The sequence below is a fragment of the Phalaenopsis equestris genome, unplaced genomic scaffold, assembly GCF_001263595.1.
Source record: "Phalaenopsis equestris unplaced genomic scaffold, ASM126359v1 Scaffold200701, whole genome shotgun sequence".
NCBI lineage: Eukaryota > Viridiplantae > Streptophyta > Magnoliopsida > Asparagales > Orchidaceae > Phalaenopsis > Phalaenopsis equestris.
In genome coordinates, this window is record NW_018220511.1 from 6429 (window position 1) to 26625 (window position 20197).

General features: G+C 32.1%; 1 protein-coding gene across 1 annotated transcript in view; it reads right to left on the reverse strand.

The window, feature by feature from the left end:
- Window positions 1–18815: 18815 nt before the first annotated feature.
- Window positions 18816–20197, reverse strand: part of LOC110035917 (probable arabinosyltransferase ARAD1) — an 18011-nt gene continuing 16629 nt past the window's right edge. The window contains exon 3 of the mRNA XM_020740252.1: window positions 18816–19374. Within this exon, the coding sequence (XP_020595911.1) occupies window positions 19186–19374 (189 nt within the window). The 3' untranslated portion in view covers window positions 18816–19185. The remainder of the gene's footprint in view (window positions 19375–20197) is intronic.

Below are 20197 nucleotides of genomic sequence, written 5' to 3' on the forward strand. Positions count from 1 at the left end.
ATTATATAAAATATCTTCATTTAAAGTGCAATATCATTGAAAATCACCAAATATAGGCATTAAAAGTATATGAAAATTTAAATTTTTTTAGGTGTATCAATAAGCAAATAAATTTTTCTTTTCATTACGTCAACATGAAGGTTTTATAGCCAAAGATTTTATAGAAGTGGTAGTGAACGGAACAAAACCTAGCTCTGATATATCCCTATCAAGCACCATATTTAGAGCCCCTTAGGAGTCTTAGAAAGACTCAAAGGTCTGCAACACGAAGCGTAAGTACCTCGACCTTGCAGTAGGCTAATGTGTAGACCTCAGTCTTTTATTGCTAGGTCTATGCATGTGAGGAACGTACAAGAGCTGCTCCGTGATCTGCTTGAATGACTCACAGATCCGGGCTAAGAACTTCTCCCGGGAAACTGGGCCCTTCCCTCGTTGGGAGGAAACTGCCCCGTAAATCTTCTTCGTGAGAAGACTCATGATAGAATGATCAATCTGGATTGTGGGCTTAAGAGAGCCTAAATGTTGAGGCTGAGTGCGTCTACTAGTAAACTTGGCGGGGATGTGGTTCACACAGCCAGAAAAAATAACAAATCTATTTTCAGCTAAGGGAATCAAAGACTACACTTGAGTTGAAACTAGATCATTAGTAGGAACATGTGTTGACCTCATTTTTGGTGAGGTCTAGTCTTCCTCTGAGTACTTAGGATCTAACCATAGGACTTTCTCTCAGACTATCCTAGAGGACTAGTGATGGAACCCACGCCTTTTAAGATTTCAAACCTCCTCCTAGCAATTTTTAAAACCTCACATGGATGCTTATAAACCTCAAGCACTTGGAAGGTTAGGACCAACATGTGAAAACTCAAGGATGAGTTCCTATAGAATTATGAGGCCTTAGGGACACTCTGTTGACCCTTGGTGCTTTGGGGCATTCCACTTCACAAACGCACCTCAGATCCTCCCTCCTTTGAGGTTCACAGTACTACTTGACCCTTTTGGAATGTGACACGCCCCAAAATTACATGTTTTTATCTATGTGTTTCATGCTTATTTTTAAGAATATTGCGCTTTATTGAAAGGTATTTTGTGTGTTTTTTATTTTAGATGAAAGAAATGGAGTTTAAGAAGAAAAGGAGCAAAAAATGGAGCAAAAGTGGGTTAAAAGAAGCCAATGACACAAAAGGTGACCTGACGCCTGGATGTTCTAGAAGGTCGGTGCTTAGGTGCAACGGTTGTGTGCCTACGCTCCAGAAACGTTTTGCCCAATATTCATTGAATTTGGATGAATTTCAAAAAGGCACCTTAAGTGACCCTTGGTTATTTTCAATGTTCTATATATAGAAGACATTTCTACATGTTTAAAAGGGGGAAAAATGAGAAAAACTTTCTTTTTTTAGTATTTTAAACCGCTATAGGGGTCGGCGGCCACTATAGTGGGAGTGTGGTGATTATAGAGTTTTGTGCGAGTCTTGTGGAGTCAAGTTTTGTCGGAAAACTTTATAGGATTGCTTAGGGAGAAATTTAAGATAAGTATTTGTACCTCTGTTTAAAATTTTTCTTATAAACTTGGTTTTTTATATATATGATGTTTTGCTTTGTTATCTTCATTATTTCTGAGTAGTTTTCTTGTCTTTCTCCTTGTAATAAGAAGTAAATGATGTGTGGGTTTAGAATATTTTAAAGATGTCTTTTATTTAAAAAAATTGTGATGGTATTTTCTCCAGTTCTTCATTTATTTTACAAACTGTCCATTTGTGATGTTAAAACCTTTTACGAAACATAATAACCCGAGAGGGCTATGATTTCACCAACTAGTGACTACCACACTAAACCTAGGAATAAAGGGATGCCAAATCTAGGGGGTGCAAATAAGTAAGGAGATAAGTTTTGATGGGCGAAGAATTGGTGTTTCTATGGTGACAGGGTAGATCCTTTACAAATTTGTTCTATTGTTGGAAGTAAGGGTCCCTGGTACGTCTTATAGAGAGAGCACACAAGCTGGAACTAACTTTAGATGAGCCAATGTTCATTATGCTCAGAAGGGGTAAAGAATAGGTGTGCTCTTATTTGTCACAATACCTCATTTTAAGCTTTAATCATTTGATTCCTGCACTGATTTACATTCACTTTGCAAGGGGAAAGATTTTTTTTTAACTGTACTTCTTTACACATTTTAATTTAGAGACTTTGCATTTACTTTTAGTAGAAGTGGCCACTTTAATTACACCCTTTTACAAATAGTTCGATGTTTTTCTACTGCAAATTTAGTTTACAGTTTAAGTAGAGATATTTCTAAGTTAGCATAGTAAAATCCTTATTTCCCCGTGGGTTCGATACTGGGGTTTTTAAGGAAAACTCTATATTACTTGAAACGATACGTATACTTGCGTAATACCCCTAGTGTATAAACTATTAATCAAAAATTTTATATTTTATAACATATCGATTTTGCAACTAGCCATTGAATATAAATTAGGTCAACATTTTGGACATTTTTTTGGACTTAAATAAATATGTAATTACAGGTTGGGTCAACTTTTTGGCGTCGTTGTTGGGAAAATAACAAAATTTTTAAACATAGAGATTTTTATTTTTATTTGACCGTAGATTTATTTTGGGAGAATTGTATTTTATTTTATCAGTATTTATTTATTTTCTAAAAATATAAAACATAAAATATATAAAAATTGAAAAATTCTAAAATTCTAAAAGAAATTGAAAAATAAAAAAAATAAAAAATATTTTTATTTTAAGAGTTTTGTTTTGTTTTTTAATTTCTGAATTTTAATTGTGCATGTGTAGTTCGAGATTTGAAGTTTTGGTGCCCTATGTTTCTAAGTTAGAACGAACTACTAGAAAAATTCAAAAATGAAAAGAACTTCATAATTTTCAAGAAATGACAAACACATCACAAAATCACTTAAATAACTAAACTATTGAAAATGAACATCATGATTTACCAGGTCGTTTAAGGGACTATGCAAACCTTACAACAGATAGAATTTACTCAAGTATATAAACCACTATTTTAGGAGCTAACTCATTTGAACTTAAGTCTGCTATTATACAAATTGTACAAAACAATCAGTTTGGGGGAACACCATCTGAGAATCCAAACTTACACTTTAAAAGCTTATTAAAATTGTGTGTTACATTTAAATATGATGGCATATCAACTAATGTTATTAGACATAGAATTTTCTTTTTTCCTTAAAGGATAAAGCTAAGATGTGGTTAAATTCATTAGCAACCAGATCTATTAGAACTTGGGGGGGGGGGGGTTTGAACAAAAATCCTTGGCTAATTACCTTAAAAAACTGTTAAGCTTAGAAATAATATTGTCTCTTTTAATCAGTATGAAGGTGAGTCAATATATGAAGCATGGGAACAATTTAAGGAACTCCTTAGAAAGTTTCCACATCATGTCTTGCCAGACTGGTTAATTAATCAAAAATTTTATAATGGTTAGTAGGATCCCTTAGATCTATTATTGATGCTATTGCTAGAGGATCATTAATGTCAAAATCATTTGATGAAGCTTATGCATTAGATGAAGAGATGACTACAAATAATTTTTAATGGCCATCTGAAAGGGTAAATCCTAAGAAAGTAGTCAGTGTTCATGATAATGGTGTTATTTCTATATTGGCATCTCAAGTTACTGCAATATATAGGAAGTTAGATCAATTTAGAATAAACTTTTCAAACACCTCATGTGATAGAATAAAACTCATTAGGCCAGATGATTGATTCTCAACCATCATCACAGACTTTAAATGTAATTAACAATCGATGCAATAACCCATATTTTAACTATTACAACCCAGGTTGGAAAAATCACCCTAACTTTAACTGAAATAATAATTACGGTGGTGGAAATTAGCAATGGGGGAACAATCAAGCAAACCCATTAGGAAACATGAATAACTAGCGTAGTGGTAGTTATAGACCTTCTTATCCTTTAGGATTTACAGATAACCAACAACTTAAGGAGAAGACGTTTTCTATAGAAGAAGTCGTGCTATAGATGGGGAATCAATTACAAAGTCAAAGTGCTGCCATAAGAAAGATTGTGAATCAATTGAGACAAATCGCTAATGCACTTAGCAATAAGCCTCAAGTAATGCTTCCTAGTAATGATGAAATAAATTCTAAGAAAAGAATAAGGAGCAAAAGCAAGTTAAAGCTATCCAACTTAGGATTGGAAGGGAATTAAATGTTGGAATTTAAAAGGAGATCAAAGTTGAGAAGGAGAAAAAAGAAATTGAAGCACGTGAAGAGACTGTTCCTAAGGAGGTAGAAAAGCCTACCTCTCCAACTAAGATTAATATAGAAAGACCACCACCGCCATTTCCTCAATGACTTAGACATTAGAAGTTGGTCAGCCATTTTCAAGATTTTCTTAGATTTTTAAAAAGCTTACGATTAACATTCCTTTTGTTGAAACCTTAGAACAAATGCCAAGTTATGCTAAACTTAAGAAAGAAATTTTAATCAAAAAGAGGAAATTTAAAGATTATGAGATTTTTGCACTAAGTGAAGAATGCAGTGCAATAATTCAGAAAAGGCTCCCTCAAAGACTCAAAGATCCTTGTAGCTTCACTATATCATGTGCAATTAGTGATAGATTATGTGGAAAAGCTTTATGTGATTTAGGAGCTAGCATTAACCTTATGTCATTGTTTATATTCAGAATTAGGTTTAGGAGATATTTCTCCCACTACTGTAACCCTTTAGTTAGTTAATCAATCTATTATTTATCCTAAGGTGGTCATAGAAGATGTACTTATAAAAGTGGATAAAATTTATCTTTCCTGTGGATCTTATTGTTCTAGATATGGAGGAAGATAAATAAATACTTATCATTTTGGGGATACCTTTTCTATCCACTGGATGAGCAATGATAGATGTGCAAAAATGAGAGTTGACTATGAGAGTTAATGACTAAAAAGTTACTTTTAATGTGCTAAAATTGATGGAGTATCCAGATATTAAAAAAGATAATAATGTTATAGAATGGATACTATTGATTATTTAATTAATAGTCATTTCAGAGAGAGCTATGAAGTCAAAATACATAAATGAGAAATGGAGGATGAAAATGAAATTAATTTGCAAGATAAATCAGAAGAGATAAATACTAAGAAATTAAATTATGTTCAGGAAAGTTTTGAGATTTTGAACACTACTGAAAATAAAAACCTTTGATTCCTTTAACAGAAAAACCTCCCAAACTTAAGATTAAAGTGCTCCCTACTCATTTGAAGTACACTTATTTCGGGAATTCATCTACATAACCTATAATAATATTATCTAATTTAATGAAAGAACAAGAAGAAAGATTAATTGATGATAAACCAAAATAATATATTGTTTTAAGTACTTATTTATGCTTATTTTTGGTGATATTAAACTTTAAAGAAGGGTGTTTTCATGTTTTTTTTGCAGGTAGATCTTTTTTAGTCATGTGGAGAAAAAATTGCAAAAAGGAGAAAATTTGGAGCCAAGCAGCAAACTTTTGGGATTCTAGCGCATGATGCGCCAAAATCCAGAGAATTGGCACATGATGTGCTAGGGATGAATTTTTTAAATTAAGGCAGTTCGAGCTAAATTTTTTGCGTGAATTCCAAAAGGACACTTGTTCTACACACCTCTTGGAGTAATTCAATGCATATAGATACTTTGGAAGGTTCTTTTATGAAGGGATATGTCTCTTCGATCAAATGAAACATCTTTTAACATCTTTTAAATTCAAACATCTTTTAAATTCAAAAGTGTTGACTTTTTGAGAGAATTTTGAATTATTTTACAAAGGAGGCAACCCAAAATAAAAGAAGAAGACTTCTCATTTGTGAAGTGTGTGGCATGAGGGAGAGAAAAAGTGGGTGAGAGTTAGAGATAGAGAGAGAAGAGTAGATTTCCTTCTAGGGTTGTAAGAGGAGAGGCAAGTTGTAAGATTTCTTCTTCATTACACTTCTAAGAGAGAATTAAGAGTGATTGTAATGAGAGAAAAGCTTGGAGTGAACTTATAGAGATTTTTTTGGGAAGGATTCTAAGATAAGTTGTATTTTTATTTCTTTTATTTTGTAAACTTATTTTTATATATGAAATCCATGTTTTGTTGTATCATTCTCATGAATTCTGAGTAGTCTTCTTTATCCTTCTCCCTACTTTGAGATATGATTTTGTGAAGGATAAATTTTATTTTCTACAGTTTTAAATGTTAATAATTTGTGATGATTTTAACTTTGATCTTCATTTACTTTTTGATTTGGCCAATTGAAAGAACTTGTTGAGAGACATGAGAGACATATGTTCTTAAATGAGATATGAATTTTACAAATTAGGGAGAACCACATTTGATTTCATGGGAGAGTATGTCATCCATGTTGGATGCAGAATTGGAAATATACTTTGCTGGATGCAGAATTTGAGATTTTAAGGTAACAGATTAAAATCCTCAATTTGGTATAGTTGATTGGAAACTAATGCGAGATTGTTAGCCCTCAGGTGAGGGAGTAGTAGGAGCTCTGGAGTGGCAGCTGGTATCCTCCCAGCCTAACCACGGAGTTAGGGGCCAAATTCTGGATTAATCAATGTTCTTTATGGCACTCAGAAGAGGGTAATGAATACAATTACTCTTATTTGACACAAAATAGTTTATACATATATTTTCAAATGATTTCAATTTCTTTACAATCCATATACTCATTATAAATGGGAAGGATGTTTTCTTAAATTTAAACTTTCCTCACAACAAAAACTTTATTTAATTTTCATAATTTTACTTTTAAAAAGTTTAGTATTTAGTTTAATTTAACTTTTATAGTCTTACATTTAAAATTTAATTAGCATTCACTTGAGTAGTTAGTTTTCAAACTTTGCACTTTACTTTACTTTTATTTTTTGTATTTTTAAATTATAAAATAATTTTCATAATTTACTTTTAAGATTTTCCAACTTCCCTATGGATTGATATCTAGGACTCCATTAGAGCCCTTTATTACTTGAGTGATATGTATAATTGCGTTGATTTTAAAGGAGAGTTGGCAGTCTAAAAAGAGTTTTCAAAGATATGGTATTTTCATAAAATGTATTTTTGTTGAGATTATATTGCATATTTATTATATATCTGTCATATGAAGATTTGTAATATTGAAAAATATTTGCAAAATTCTAACACTAAATCTGCCCCATGCATCAATGGACACTTTGAAAAGTCATAAGAAAGTCTTTGGATGGACATTAACAAATAAAAAAAATTAGCCTTTCAATCTGTATGCATAGAATTTTAATGGAGATGATCATAAACCTAGGGCTCACCATCAAAGAAGATTAAATCTTATCATGAAAGATGTTGTGAAGAAAGAAATTTTAAAATGATTGAATGTTGGGATTATTTATCCTATATTTGATAGTGATTGGGTTAGTCCTATTCATTGTGTTCCTAAGAAAGAGGGAGTGAGTGTAGTTGTAAACGAGTGGAACGAATTAATCTCAACAAGACAAGTCACTGGGTGGTGCATTTGTATTTATTATAGAAAATTAAAAGTCACCACTAGGAAGGATCACATTCCTCGACCTTTTCTGGACCAAATGTTGGATAGGCTAGCAAAGCATCACTATTTCTGCTTTTTGAATGGATGTTTTAAATACCACCAAATAGCCATAGCTATTGAGGATCATAAAAAGATAATATTTACTAGTCCATATGATATTTTTTTCTTTTAGTAGAATGACTTTTGGCTTATGTAATGCACCTGCCACTTTCAAAGGTGCATGATGTCTATTTTTTGTGATTTAATTGAGAAAGGAATTGAAATTTTCATGGATGATTCCTTGATTTTTGGAACAACTTTTGATTCATGGCTAGATCATATAACTAAGGTTCTAAAACACTGTGAAGAAACAAATTTAGTTCTCAATTGGGATAAATGTTAATTTATGATCTCAGGAGGAATTGTGATTGAAATTAGCCATTAGATACATAATCCTTATTCCAATTATTGCAACCAAGGTTGGGAAAACCATTCGAATTTTAACTAGAGTAATAATTTTGGAAGAGAAGACCAATTTTGGGAAGATAACCAATTTAATCAGACATGTAATTGGAATAATCAGGGCAATTTTAATGATGAACTTTCTTTTCCTTCTAGATTTAACTCCAACCCGTATAATGAAGAGAAGGAATTGTTGTTAGAAGAGGTTGTAATTCAAATGGCTAGTCAGTTAGAAAATTAAGAGGCCGCAATAAGGAATATAGAAAACTAACTGGGGCCAATTATTAATTCAATTAATAGCTACTCCCAAGAGATTTTACTTAGTGACCCTGAGGTAAACCTTGAGGAGAAAAATGATGGGCAAGATATATGATGGGCAAGATATAGCTACCAGATATAGCTACCCAATTAAAAGGTGAAAGAGATTTGGAGGAAATGGTTCAAATAAACATTATTTTGAGAAAAGAGGAAAAAGTGATTTAAAGACCAATGGAAGAGATTCCTAAGGAATTAGTAAAACCTATTTCATCAACTCAAATAAATAGAGAAAGACCACCATTATTATTTCCTCAACCCTAAGGGGAAGTTGGAAGATAACTTGAAACAGAAGAGTAACCTAGTAGAATATGATTTAGAATCTAAATTATCTAAAGAGAATCCAATCCAAAATCTTGGAGATCTTGAACTATCTTATAGATATCCATTTCTTATAAACTTCAAGAATGAAATTAATATGCAAATTGAGAAAACCATTAGAAGAATATTGGATATAGAAAGAAACTTAAGGAACCATGATATGAATCAATTTGAAAAGGAAAAGCTAAAATAAAAATTAAAATTCAAGGATTTCTTAGAAAACCCTATATCTGAAAAAGATTGGGCGATTGATCGAGGATTACTTAAATGAAATTTTCATCCAAGAGGAACCCTTTGTTGGGCTGGCGATGTTAAACCTAGTGCTTCGTGGGAGGCAACCCATGGTTATCTTTGCTATTGTGTCTGTAAGTTAGAATTGTTTGAGGTGTGATCTCTTTTTTTCATTGTGAATTGATCAATTTGATTGATGTCGGTGGATGTTTGGAGTGTATGTGGTTTTATTTTATCTTCGTGTTTCATGAGGAAGGTGATTCCTTAACTTCTTATAACTAGACTTGTATATGTTTATTTGTAGTAGTTGGATTGAAGAGTCCACTATGACTTAGGTCCCTACCAGATTTGAGTTTTACAGGAGACACCTTAAATTTTGACAGTGACAAATCCATCTCAATTTTGTTACTTCCTTTCTCTGACCTTATTTTTATTTGATAGGAGTCATGAACCTATTTGATGAATGGCGGGTGGATGATCTTACACTATCCTTATAACTGTTAGAGGTGTATACTTAAAAGGATATGGTGATGTCTGGGGTTGGTGTTGAAGAGCCAATATATCATGGATAATCATATCTAGGGGATTAGACTTTATAAAAACATTTTAATGTGCCCAATATATTAGTATAATGATTCCATTAGAAATTGGAAGTAATGTAGTGAGATGTGATGAGTTAAAAGAAGAATTGACCTCATTTATCATGTGTGTTTGTGTTTGTGTTTGTGTTACAACAATATATAAGGCTTGGAGAACTCTTAAATATATATTCTTATGCTGATACCTGTCATGTTTGTTAGAACATTCTTTAGTTTAATTTTATTCTAGCATTTTTAGTTTAGATTTACTTTCTCTTATAAATTATTATGTCCTGATGAATACTTATAGATGTTTCTGATAGACATTTGTGGTAGATAAAAATTTTGAACTATTTTTTACTGCTTACATCTTCTGTACGGAATACTATACATGTTAAAAATTATGTTTGGGGGTAGAAAGAAAAATAAATTTCAAAGTTACTATACTTTCTTGTAGTTTAATATGACTGCTAGCATGTTTTAGGCTAGCTTTACTTTCTTCTATAGTTATTCTATCATGATTATGCATGTATATGAATTTGATAGGATGTTGTAGTAGCTGGTAAATTTAACTTTTACTTTCTCTTCTTGCTACATTTTATGGAAATGATTGCAAAATATTTAAAAATTCAAGTTTGGAGGGAAGAATAAAATTCTTTCAAGCTTAACTTTATTTCTCTTCACTAACCTGTATTTATTTTGATATCACTTTTAAAGTGACTTGTGATATGTGGCTTTATCTTTAGGTTACTATAACTTTAATTTTATGAATGTTAGAAAAATAACTTAGTTGGGATCTTGTGTGATGAAATTGTTCTAGAGTTTAGATATTTTATAGAAAACATTAGGAAAATGATTTTGTTATTTATGATAAAAAAGAGTTGAATATTTGAAAAGCTAAAATTCTTAGATTTATACTTAATAAGACTTGAGCCTTTATTGAAACCTTTTTTAAACTAATACTTATACTTTTAAAAAGTGTTTGAGTTCTAAATTTTAGAGAGAGGATAGTGAAAGTCAAAATTATTTAAGGCCTATCTAAAAATAATAATCCTCACAAAAAAAATGTTATTGAAAATGATCCTGAAAAAGAAAAGAAAAGAAAAGAAAGAGAAAACTAAAAAAATGAAAAGTGAGGAGAAGTTTGAGGAGAAGACTAATAAAAAATTGGGTTCACTTGAATCATTTTAAATAAAAAGACTTAGAAACAATCCTAAGCTTATTCTTATTTCAAAAAAGTATTAGTTAAATTGATAAAGATAATGTGCATAAATTCTATTTTTATACTTTCTTTGAATCTTTAATACGACAAATTTCAATAACTTTTGAAGTAAATAAAAAATTAGGATTCCTAAGTTGAATATGAGATATTATTACACCCTAGTCCTTGGTTGATTTACTAGATTTTCTCTTAAGTTACACTATAAAATTTATGAGAATAAATTATAGAAAACTCTATTGAAACCCACTACCTCAAATCAACAAATTTGGTCTTTAAAGTTATACTGTTGCTGAAGACAACATTTAAGTTTGGTGGAATGATCCACCTTAAAATTACTTATTTTTAGTGTACATTTCATGATTATTTTATAAAAAAAATTTATGATATTGCACTTTAAAGGAAGGTATTTTGCATGTTTTTGGTTTCAGATATAAGAATTGGAGTTTTAGCGAAAATGAAGCAATAAGAATTGGAGTTTTAGATATAAGAATTGGAGTTTTAGCGAAAATGAAGCAAAAATAGTGCAATTTGGAGCAAAATTGAGCAAGGAAGAAAATCTTGATCTAGCGCATTCTGATATGACTTTCTATGTTTAATTTAATATATATTTATCACATGTTTTTGAATGAAATTATAATTTAAAGAAAGGTTATTTTCATGTCTATCTTGTAGATATAACGCTAGGAGCGAACTGGAGCTGAAAAGGGGCGAAACAGAGATAAACAGGTGTGTTGCCCGCAGGGTGATGCAATAGCACCCAAACTGGCGTCATAGCGCCAGTCACGGCTATAAATAGATGCTATAGCGCCCGAGACAATTTTTGGACGGGTTATGAACAATTATGGGCCATTCTGGAATGTTCTGGAAGCTTTTGAACAACTTGCACGCCCCATGGAGTGATTCAATGAATCTAGACACATTTGAATGAAGCGATATGCCTCTTAAAGTGAAAGGGTGTGTCTTTTATATGGAGTGATGTGTCTCTGAGAGAAAGGAAGGGTTTTTGTGTCTCTTTAAATAGAGGGGTTCGGCGCCTCTCATGAGGAGAATTAGAGAAGTTTTAGAAGGAGTTTTTAGAAGGACTTTAGAGAGAGTTTGGTGTGAGTAAGGAGATGTAGATTTTCACTTTGTATGGAAAGATTGGTGAGGGATTTTGATAGATATGTGTAAAGAATGTACGATCGATGCATGGATTGGTAGAAAACTTTTGTGGAGATATTTTTCATCTTCTTTCAGATTGAAAAGAGATAAGCATTGTGCTCTTCATTATCTTGTAATTGTTGTAAACACTTTCTAGTGGATTTTTTTTTATTTAAATGAAGTTTTCTGTGGTGTTTTATCCATGATTCGTAAGTAGTTTTCTTTATTCTTTTCTAAAGTAGTAGGATGTGTAGGAAAATTTGTTTCGTGATAGATTTATTTTTATTTTCATCCGAAGAGTAATATCTCCTTTTCTTCATTGACATAACTTAAGTGGCAATAAGTTATGTTAAATTTTAGTGCATGTGAAACTAAGACTTGGGAGAGCGGTGATCTTGCAACTTGAGTGCACTCACATTGACCGGTTGACTAATAAAATAGATTAGGCAACAATGCAACTTTCAAGGAAATATAATTTAATGATCTATTTCTATTAGATGCTTCTAGGTGATAGATAGTTGCAAAAAATTAATAGAATAATAAACATACTTATACACCCGAAAGAGGTTAGGTAGACGTATGTTTCTTGTTGACACATAATTTAATACTTATTTCTATCAATTCTTTTACTACTTATGTGATTATCTTTATTTTACTTTTCTTTTGCAATAAAATAGATGCATGTACAGGCATTTAGATTTGCTTATATATTCTCTTATTTTATTAATGTGATTGTATTTTCACTGGCTCTTAATTGACTTTGCAAATTGATCACTTATGGTTAAAATCTGTTGCGAAACATAATGACCCGATAGGGCTATGATTTCACCCAACTAGTGAGTACCATATTTCATCTTGGACAGAGCCATTACAATCACCTGAGGGGAGTGCAAATAGATAAAAAGATAAGTTTTTATGGACGTAGAATTGATGTTTCTAGGGTGACAGACTAGATTCTTTTATCAATTTGGTTTAGAGTTTTGATCGTAAGGGTCCCTAGTAGGTCTTATAGGGAGGGCACAGTGGGTAATCTAGGAGGGCACAGTGGGCACAGTGGGTAATCTAGAAGTGCAAGGCCAGAATCTACTCAGCACTCTACACAAGCTGGTGAAAAACTCTAGGTTAGCCAAAGTTCTTTGCTAGAACGAGGAGGGTGTAAAGAATAGGTATGCTCCTATTTGTCACAGACTATATTATATTTTAAGCATTTCATTCCTACACATTATCAAGGTCATTTTACGAGAAGGGTAGTTTTGAACATCTCAAAATTCTCCAAACCAATTTATCCAGAAAAGTTATCTTTATATCCAGAAAAGCTATCTTTATATTTAAAATTTTCATTTAAAAGTAGTTGTTAGAAAAATCACTTTAATCGACATTCCAAACTAAGGACTGATAGTAGTAGACTAAAATTAACCTAAGGGATTTTTTACATCGTTTCTATTTGGGATAGATAATGAGGTTTTAAAAGAAAACTCTATATTACTTGAAATGATACATATACTTGCATAATACCTCTAGTGTGTAAACTATTTTCTAAATTTTAGAACATTTTATTTTGTACAGTAGTCTTTTTGCATACTAGCCACTAAATATAAATAGAGCCAAGTTTTTTGCCATCTTTTGGAAGCTAAATTATTGTGTAATTGTGGATCGGGTGTGCCTTTGACAGGTTAACCACACCAGCCCCATCCTAACAATCCAAGAGATTTAAAGGTTGTCACTCACGATGAATTTGTTAAAGACTTGGCCTCACATACGACCTAACTTTCTATTTGCATAATTTTTAAATTATGGGACTATCATAATTAGAAAAAAATGTATATATTTTTTAGTTTAAAATAGGGTCATTAAATATATACTCATAACATCAGTAAATACATACCCAGAACATTAAAGTTGATATGAGTTAGATCCCTTGGATTCTTAGCACAATCATATTGATGTCGATCCGAATGCAATAACTTGAGAGGATCGCAGAGATTTACCTAATAAGAAACACTCGTTAAAGCAATGTGACTGACACTGGATCAAATGCCTATCAAGCCTGGATCGCTATCAAGCACCTATGCAAATGCAAAATGCAAGCAAACATTAATTAAAGTGGTGATGAGTGTACAGAGGAGGCATTGTCTTAAGGTGAAGTATAACATAGAGGCGCTGACTCAACAAATGAGCAGAATGTGGAGGCATTGGCTCGAAGGTATAAGTGTACTACGAAGGCATTAACTCAAATAATTAGCGTAATATGGAGGCATTAGCTCAAATAAGTGAGAATACCATAAAGGCTTTGACCCAAAGGATGACCATACCATGTAGTCATTGGTTTGAAGGTGTAAGCATATCATAGAGGCATTGACTCAAAAGTGTGTGTGTTTAGTGAAGGCATTGAATCAAGGATGAGTTTAATTTGGAGGTATTGACTCAAATGGGTGAACATTTTATGAAGGCATCAACTCAAGGGAATGAATATGTCAAGAAGATAGTGACCCAAAAGAATGGGTATGCCAATGAGGCAGTGACCCAAGTGCAACTACAAGAACATGGGATGCAAACAAACAACACATACAAGATGCAACAAATGATCATGCAAAGTTTCATGCAAACAATGCTAATGAGCATACTTACACATATGCACCATGCAAATGAAACTAGCAGTTTGACCCAAAGGGTTGACTGGGGTGGTCAACTCAGGGAAACATGATCAACGGGGTCGGTCAGGTCGGGGTGGCCGACAGTACCGAGGTGAATGATTGACCAGATCAAAGTGGCCAATCTAACCCCAATTTAAGGTTGATTGTGATGGGGCAGTCGATTGAACTAAATTGCAAGGTTGACCACAACAAAGCAGGCCAGTCGAACCAATATGAAAGGCTGACCGTGTCAGGGTAGCTAGTCAAATCAATATGCATGGTTGACTGTGTTGGGGCCACCAATCAAGTAAATATGTATGTTTGACATTACTGGGTTGCCCGGTCGAATGAAAAGGCAAGGTTGACCATGTCAGGGTGGTAGGTCGAACTAAAATGCAATGTTGATCGTATCAAGGCAACCAATTGAACTAAAAGGCATGAGCAACATGCATCACTCAAAACACACATCATAATAAAACATACTATGCAATGCAATAAATCTGCATGTTAGCAATCCACACTCGCTCTAATGTACTCACATGTGAATCTAAGTTGAAAGTATGGATGAAGTTGGAGATGTTAGTTTGTTGCTCAACAACAAAGGGCCTACCTCTAACCAATTAACATATATGGAAGGATTTTACATGACTAGGAAGGATGCTCATTCAGCATGACCATACCCGAATTAGGCGTGGTCAAGCCAGGCCTGAGGGCTTAAAGCCCTAAAAGTTTGAAGGGTGGCATAACCTCGCCCGAAATTGGCATTGTCAAGCCAGAGCCCTAGCATGGATATTCCACTTTGGTGGCATAATTATACCATGTGCTCTATCTTGAGCATGGTTTCAGGTCCTTTTGGCGTGACCACGCCATAACTGGGCAAGGTCACGCTAGTTCAAGTTTATGGTTTCTTTCCCTGCGCGCAGCGGAGATTCTGGACTCTTTTGACCTTGGAAGGTCCTAAATAGATGGGAAAGGATCAATAGACATCCAAGAAGGCCCATGGATGTGATGTAAAATCAAAATAACCCCTAAAACAACGACCACCCCTGGGCAACACAAAATTGTCCGAAACCTTAATTCTTACCCAGCAGTGCTTGAGGGCGAGTCTTGTTACTTTATTGGGCCATAAATAGGTCCAGATTGATGGGGAAAGGTCCATAAAATTTGAAATGAATGTTAAATATGTCCCAAGCAAAATTCAACTACATTCTACGGTGAATTTACCCGGGTAGTGCAAAACTTGGTATCGATCCATTCCACCAGGAGGTCCAAATAGATATCTTGAGCTTCAAGATGGTATGAATGGAAGTCAAGTCATCCTAAATCATTCCAGTAGATATCCTACATGTGTGACATCAAAATTTGATGCCAAAAAACCTTATTTTTAAAGAGAGACCCATTCCAGTGTAGGGTTGAAATAACATTTTCATTTTTTTAATAATTAAGTGACCAAGTTGGCCTAGAGAATAATCAAATAAATTTGAGTAAAAATAAATATTTATGTTCAAAATTATAAATAATGAATAAGAGCAGTAGAAGGAGAGTGAGACAGTTCCACAATTTACCTATCCTTTGATAGTTGATGCTTAGGATGAGGTATACATATGATGCCTGAGATGAGGAATAGGCAGGCATGTGAAGTTGGGATCAAGAAAACAGGGAATATCAATCCATCCCTTGTCATTTCACATAAGAATGTTATATAATTTGTACTTAAAAAAATAATAAAATTACTAGAAGTATTTCATTAGGTAAGAGACACAAGCCTATAAATCTATATGCTATTAATCTCCTTTATCCCATCAGTGAGAACAATTGTCTTTCTTTAGGTCATAAATGTTAGAATTGGTTGGTAACTCCAAGGAGTTAGAAATGGGTAATGAAAGTGTAATAGGGTTTAACAATTGAATACTCAAATAATATAGTCAGATAATACGTTGTTAAATATTTTTATTGGAATTATAAGAAATTGGATTTTTTTTATGCTATATATATTTATTATTTTTTACAGTATATGAATTCTTAATGTTTTTAGTAAGGGAGCGGGTATTGTACTTTCCAAAGATTTATGAATCACTCATACTGTGTTGAATGAATTGTTTGATTAGAGATATAAAGCAACGTCTATAAGATCTTGTTGTTTATAAATGTCATGATATTGCATGACTGTTACCCTTCTTACATCTAAAGGCATATCCAACAAGCCAAAGTAATTTTGTTTTATAAGCACTTACCTATGTTGCTTAAGCAGTTAAAGTTATTTAATAACATACATGAATTATTTTCCTTCTCCCTCCTTGGAAGAAAAGAAGGGTCATCACAAAAGGTTCCAAGGGCTCTATACAATGAGTTGTTCAAAATTTTAATAAGAAATTAATTAATTAAAATTTTCTTATATAAATTGTCTATTGTTTGCTTTTTTTTTCATATTTTGTAATGACAATTGTTAAGTTTAAGCAGCACAATACATCATATACCCAATTTCAAAGAAATATATTTTAGAAGTTACACCAATTCACATACAATTCTATAAAGTGTTCATTTATTTGAAAAAATTATTTCACAAAAATATAGAATTATAGGTCCATTTAAATGTACATTGCTTCTCTTATACTATAGGTCTTTAATGTAGATTTATTTCACAACATACATACTACTTGTGCATTTACATCTATTGTGTTACGAATGTTGTTTTATGATTCTTCAATTGGACTGTGTATTATTATGCTTCTTATGTGGATTTCTTCAAATGATATAATGTTTGATATTTTGATATGTTATTAGCTTTTGTTCTACTCTGTTTTGTGAAGCGAATTTATTATCTGCCATAGTTTTAATTGTTGTATGTTTTAGTTATTGTGATGGTTAGAGAGTTGTGTAATGGTTCTCTGTTGTGTCAACTTATTTGTTTTTATATACTTGTACAAAATTATTATATCAATTAATATTATAGATATTGGAAAACTTTATATTGTATTCACTATAGCTACGTCATAATAGAACATTGTTCAATCATAATTTAAATATTGCACGAACTATATTTGAATCTTATTCGAACTCTACTCAACTTTATTTAAACCATTATCTAAAATAGTTTGAACTTTGCTCAAACCATGTTCAAATCTTATTTGAACCCTAAGTAAACTATTTGAAATAAATTCGAATAAGTGACAGTCCAAACTCACCCATCGAGATATTTGTCTATTTTAGCCTAATGGTTTCACGATTTTTTCCTATTGGTGTAACTTTCCAAAAGGCCACCCATCCTAGGGGTGCTCCCATGCGAGCACACAACTTTGAAGTTTCTATCGAAATTCAGATGTTACACCAAAAAGGCACCTCAATGTTTTGGAATTCTATTTTAATCTACTTGAGGATTTTCATAGAATATAGTTAAAACTTTACTCCTATCATATTCCAACCTTATTTGAAACGTACTAAAAATATATTTGCATCTTTTTGGAACATATTTGAACCTTTTTCAAACATTATTTGAGCATAGTTCTAACAAGATTTCCAGAGAGTTTGAATAAAATTAGAACTTTTCTCGAAAATATGATTCAAACTGTGTCTGAATTTTTTTTAAGGCTTATTCAAACTATTGTCTGCACTAGACTTCGTAAATATGTTGCGTTAAAAATGCGATAGTATTTTAGTCTAATATAAATTTTGGGTATTTCCTCAAGAAAATAAACATTTAACATGTTTTTTCAGTTTCATCTACCTTGAGGCCTTCATAGTCAAATTTATGTTTTATCTTTGGAGTTGTAGTCATTCATTCAAAGAGAAACCAAAACTTATTTGCTAATTAGGGTGAAGAAAACTATAATCCTTTAAAACGTTTATGGTGAAAAAATAAGAATTTTTTGATTATTTACTACGATTACATTGTGCGGCATGCTTCTTTGAATTCAAGTTGCTCCAATTAGCTGACATTTTACATCTTTCGTTGTCATTTCTCTAGGCCTTTGTTTTTAGAAAAGCGCACACACAAAATAATAAAATATTTGATAGAATCACTTCATGAATTGAAAAAACAACCTGTATTAAAATTAGAACTAATATGCACGGTGCTTATAAGTTTCAAAATAATAATAATAATAAAAAACCTGCATTCTTTGAATATTTACTAAGTTAGACGCACGTTAAAGTACAGTTAAGAAAATAACAATAAATGCTCAAAGCTTAAATAGAAAATCTAATTATGGTTTTAATTTGATTTTTTTTTTTTTTTTTAAATATTAATTACGTTTTTTTTAACTTTTAATAATAAAGAAAAAAAAAACAAATAAAAAAGAACATAAACAACCCCCATCCTTCGACTGAAAGAATAGAAAATTTAAGTACACTAAATTAAAAAGAAAATTCCCCCAAAATAAAAATCAATAGAAAATAACTTGAGAAGGTGTCAGCCTTCATACGAATAAACTCAAAACAAATGCCAAATTTCCAGTAGTAAATTACACTGACGAAATAAAATTTATTACAAATTGAAATGCTAAAACAAACAAATTTTAAAAATAAAATAAAGTAAGACCTGCACAGCTAACTTTCTCTCTACAGCAACAAAAATCTAATCAGGCATGCCAGACATTTGGTGAAGGACTGCAAGTTGGTAATCCATCAAATTTATGGCACTCAAAATATTCCAAAATAAAATGTTAATGTGTTCATATTTCATGAAATATTTGGATTAAAATGTCACTTCTATACGCATATTTCACCATTGCAGCTACACTCATCCCTTAATGGTCGGCAATAGTTGCATTATGGCCAGAGCAGATACAAGGGAGATCAGGGCCACCCAGATCCCTCTTTACAAGGCGCTTGTCTCGGTTAATCATCAATTTTATCAGGGCAAGCTTGGAAGAAACTTGGTGCCATATCTCATTCACAGTTCCATTTGGATCATCATACTCGAAAAAGTGTCTTACCTAAATGAAAACAAAGACATTATCAAGTAAACTCCATGAAAAGTGAATCTTTTATGTATTCCCGATTTTAATACAAAAAATGATGACTTAACTAGCGCTATAATTCTCAAATTATTAGTTACAATTCTATCATCACATTATCATGAGATCATTAATGATCCGTTTGGGGAGATTGTAGCTTTTTATAAAGGTGAATGTAAATTTTTTTATGAAAAAATAACATGTTGTAAAACTATTGTAAGTATTATAAATATTTTCAATAAAATTCTTATTGCCACTACAATTTAATAAATTCGGTGTCCTCAACATAAAATTTTAAATAATAGAAAAAAAAGTAGCCAACCGTAAATGTGGCTGCAAGCTGAAAAATAAAACAATGAGAAAACTGTCCCAATCAGACCTTAATTTATTGCTTAAATTACATCTTGCATAGGAGATTTCTTTTTGTCAATAACCAAATGATAGATATGAAAGTTCAAGTACAAAGATGTCAAAAGAAAACTTCAATTTTGAAATAATGAGAAGAATGGGAATCACCTGATCAGAGACTCTGATCACTAATTTGAAACACGAAGACCACATAGCAGAAAAGAGCTTCGGTCAATTGGAGACTTCTATAGCCAATTTTAAAAGGAAAATGATAAAATTAAGAGAAAACCGAAAAGCGCCTAAAATCTATTTGTGAATGCCGAACTCCAAGTTCCTGTTAATCAAACTTTGATGATGTAGAAAAATAAAAGTCAATCTTATTTTTGAGTTTTGAGCATATCATTCAGCACGAATTGGAGGGTAATACGGATAATATATATATATATATATAGAC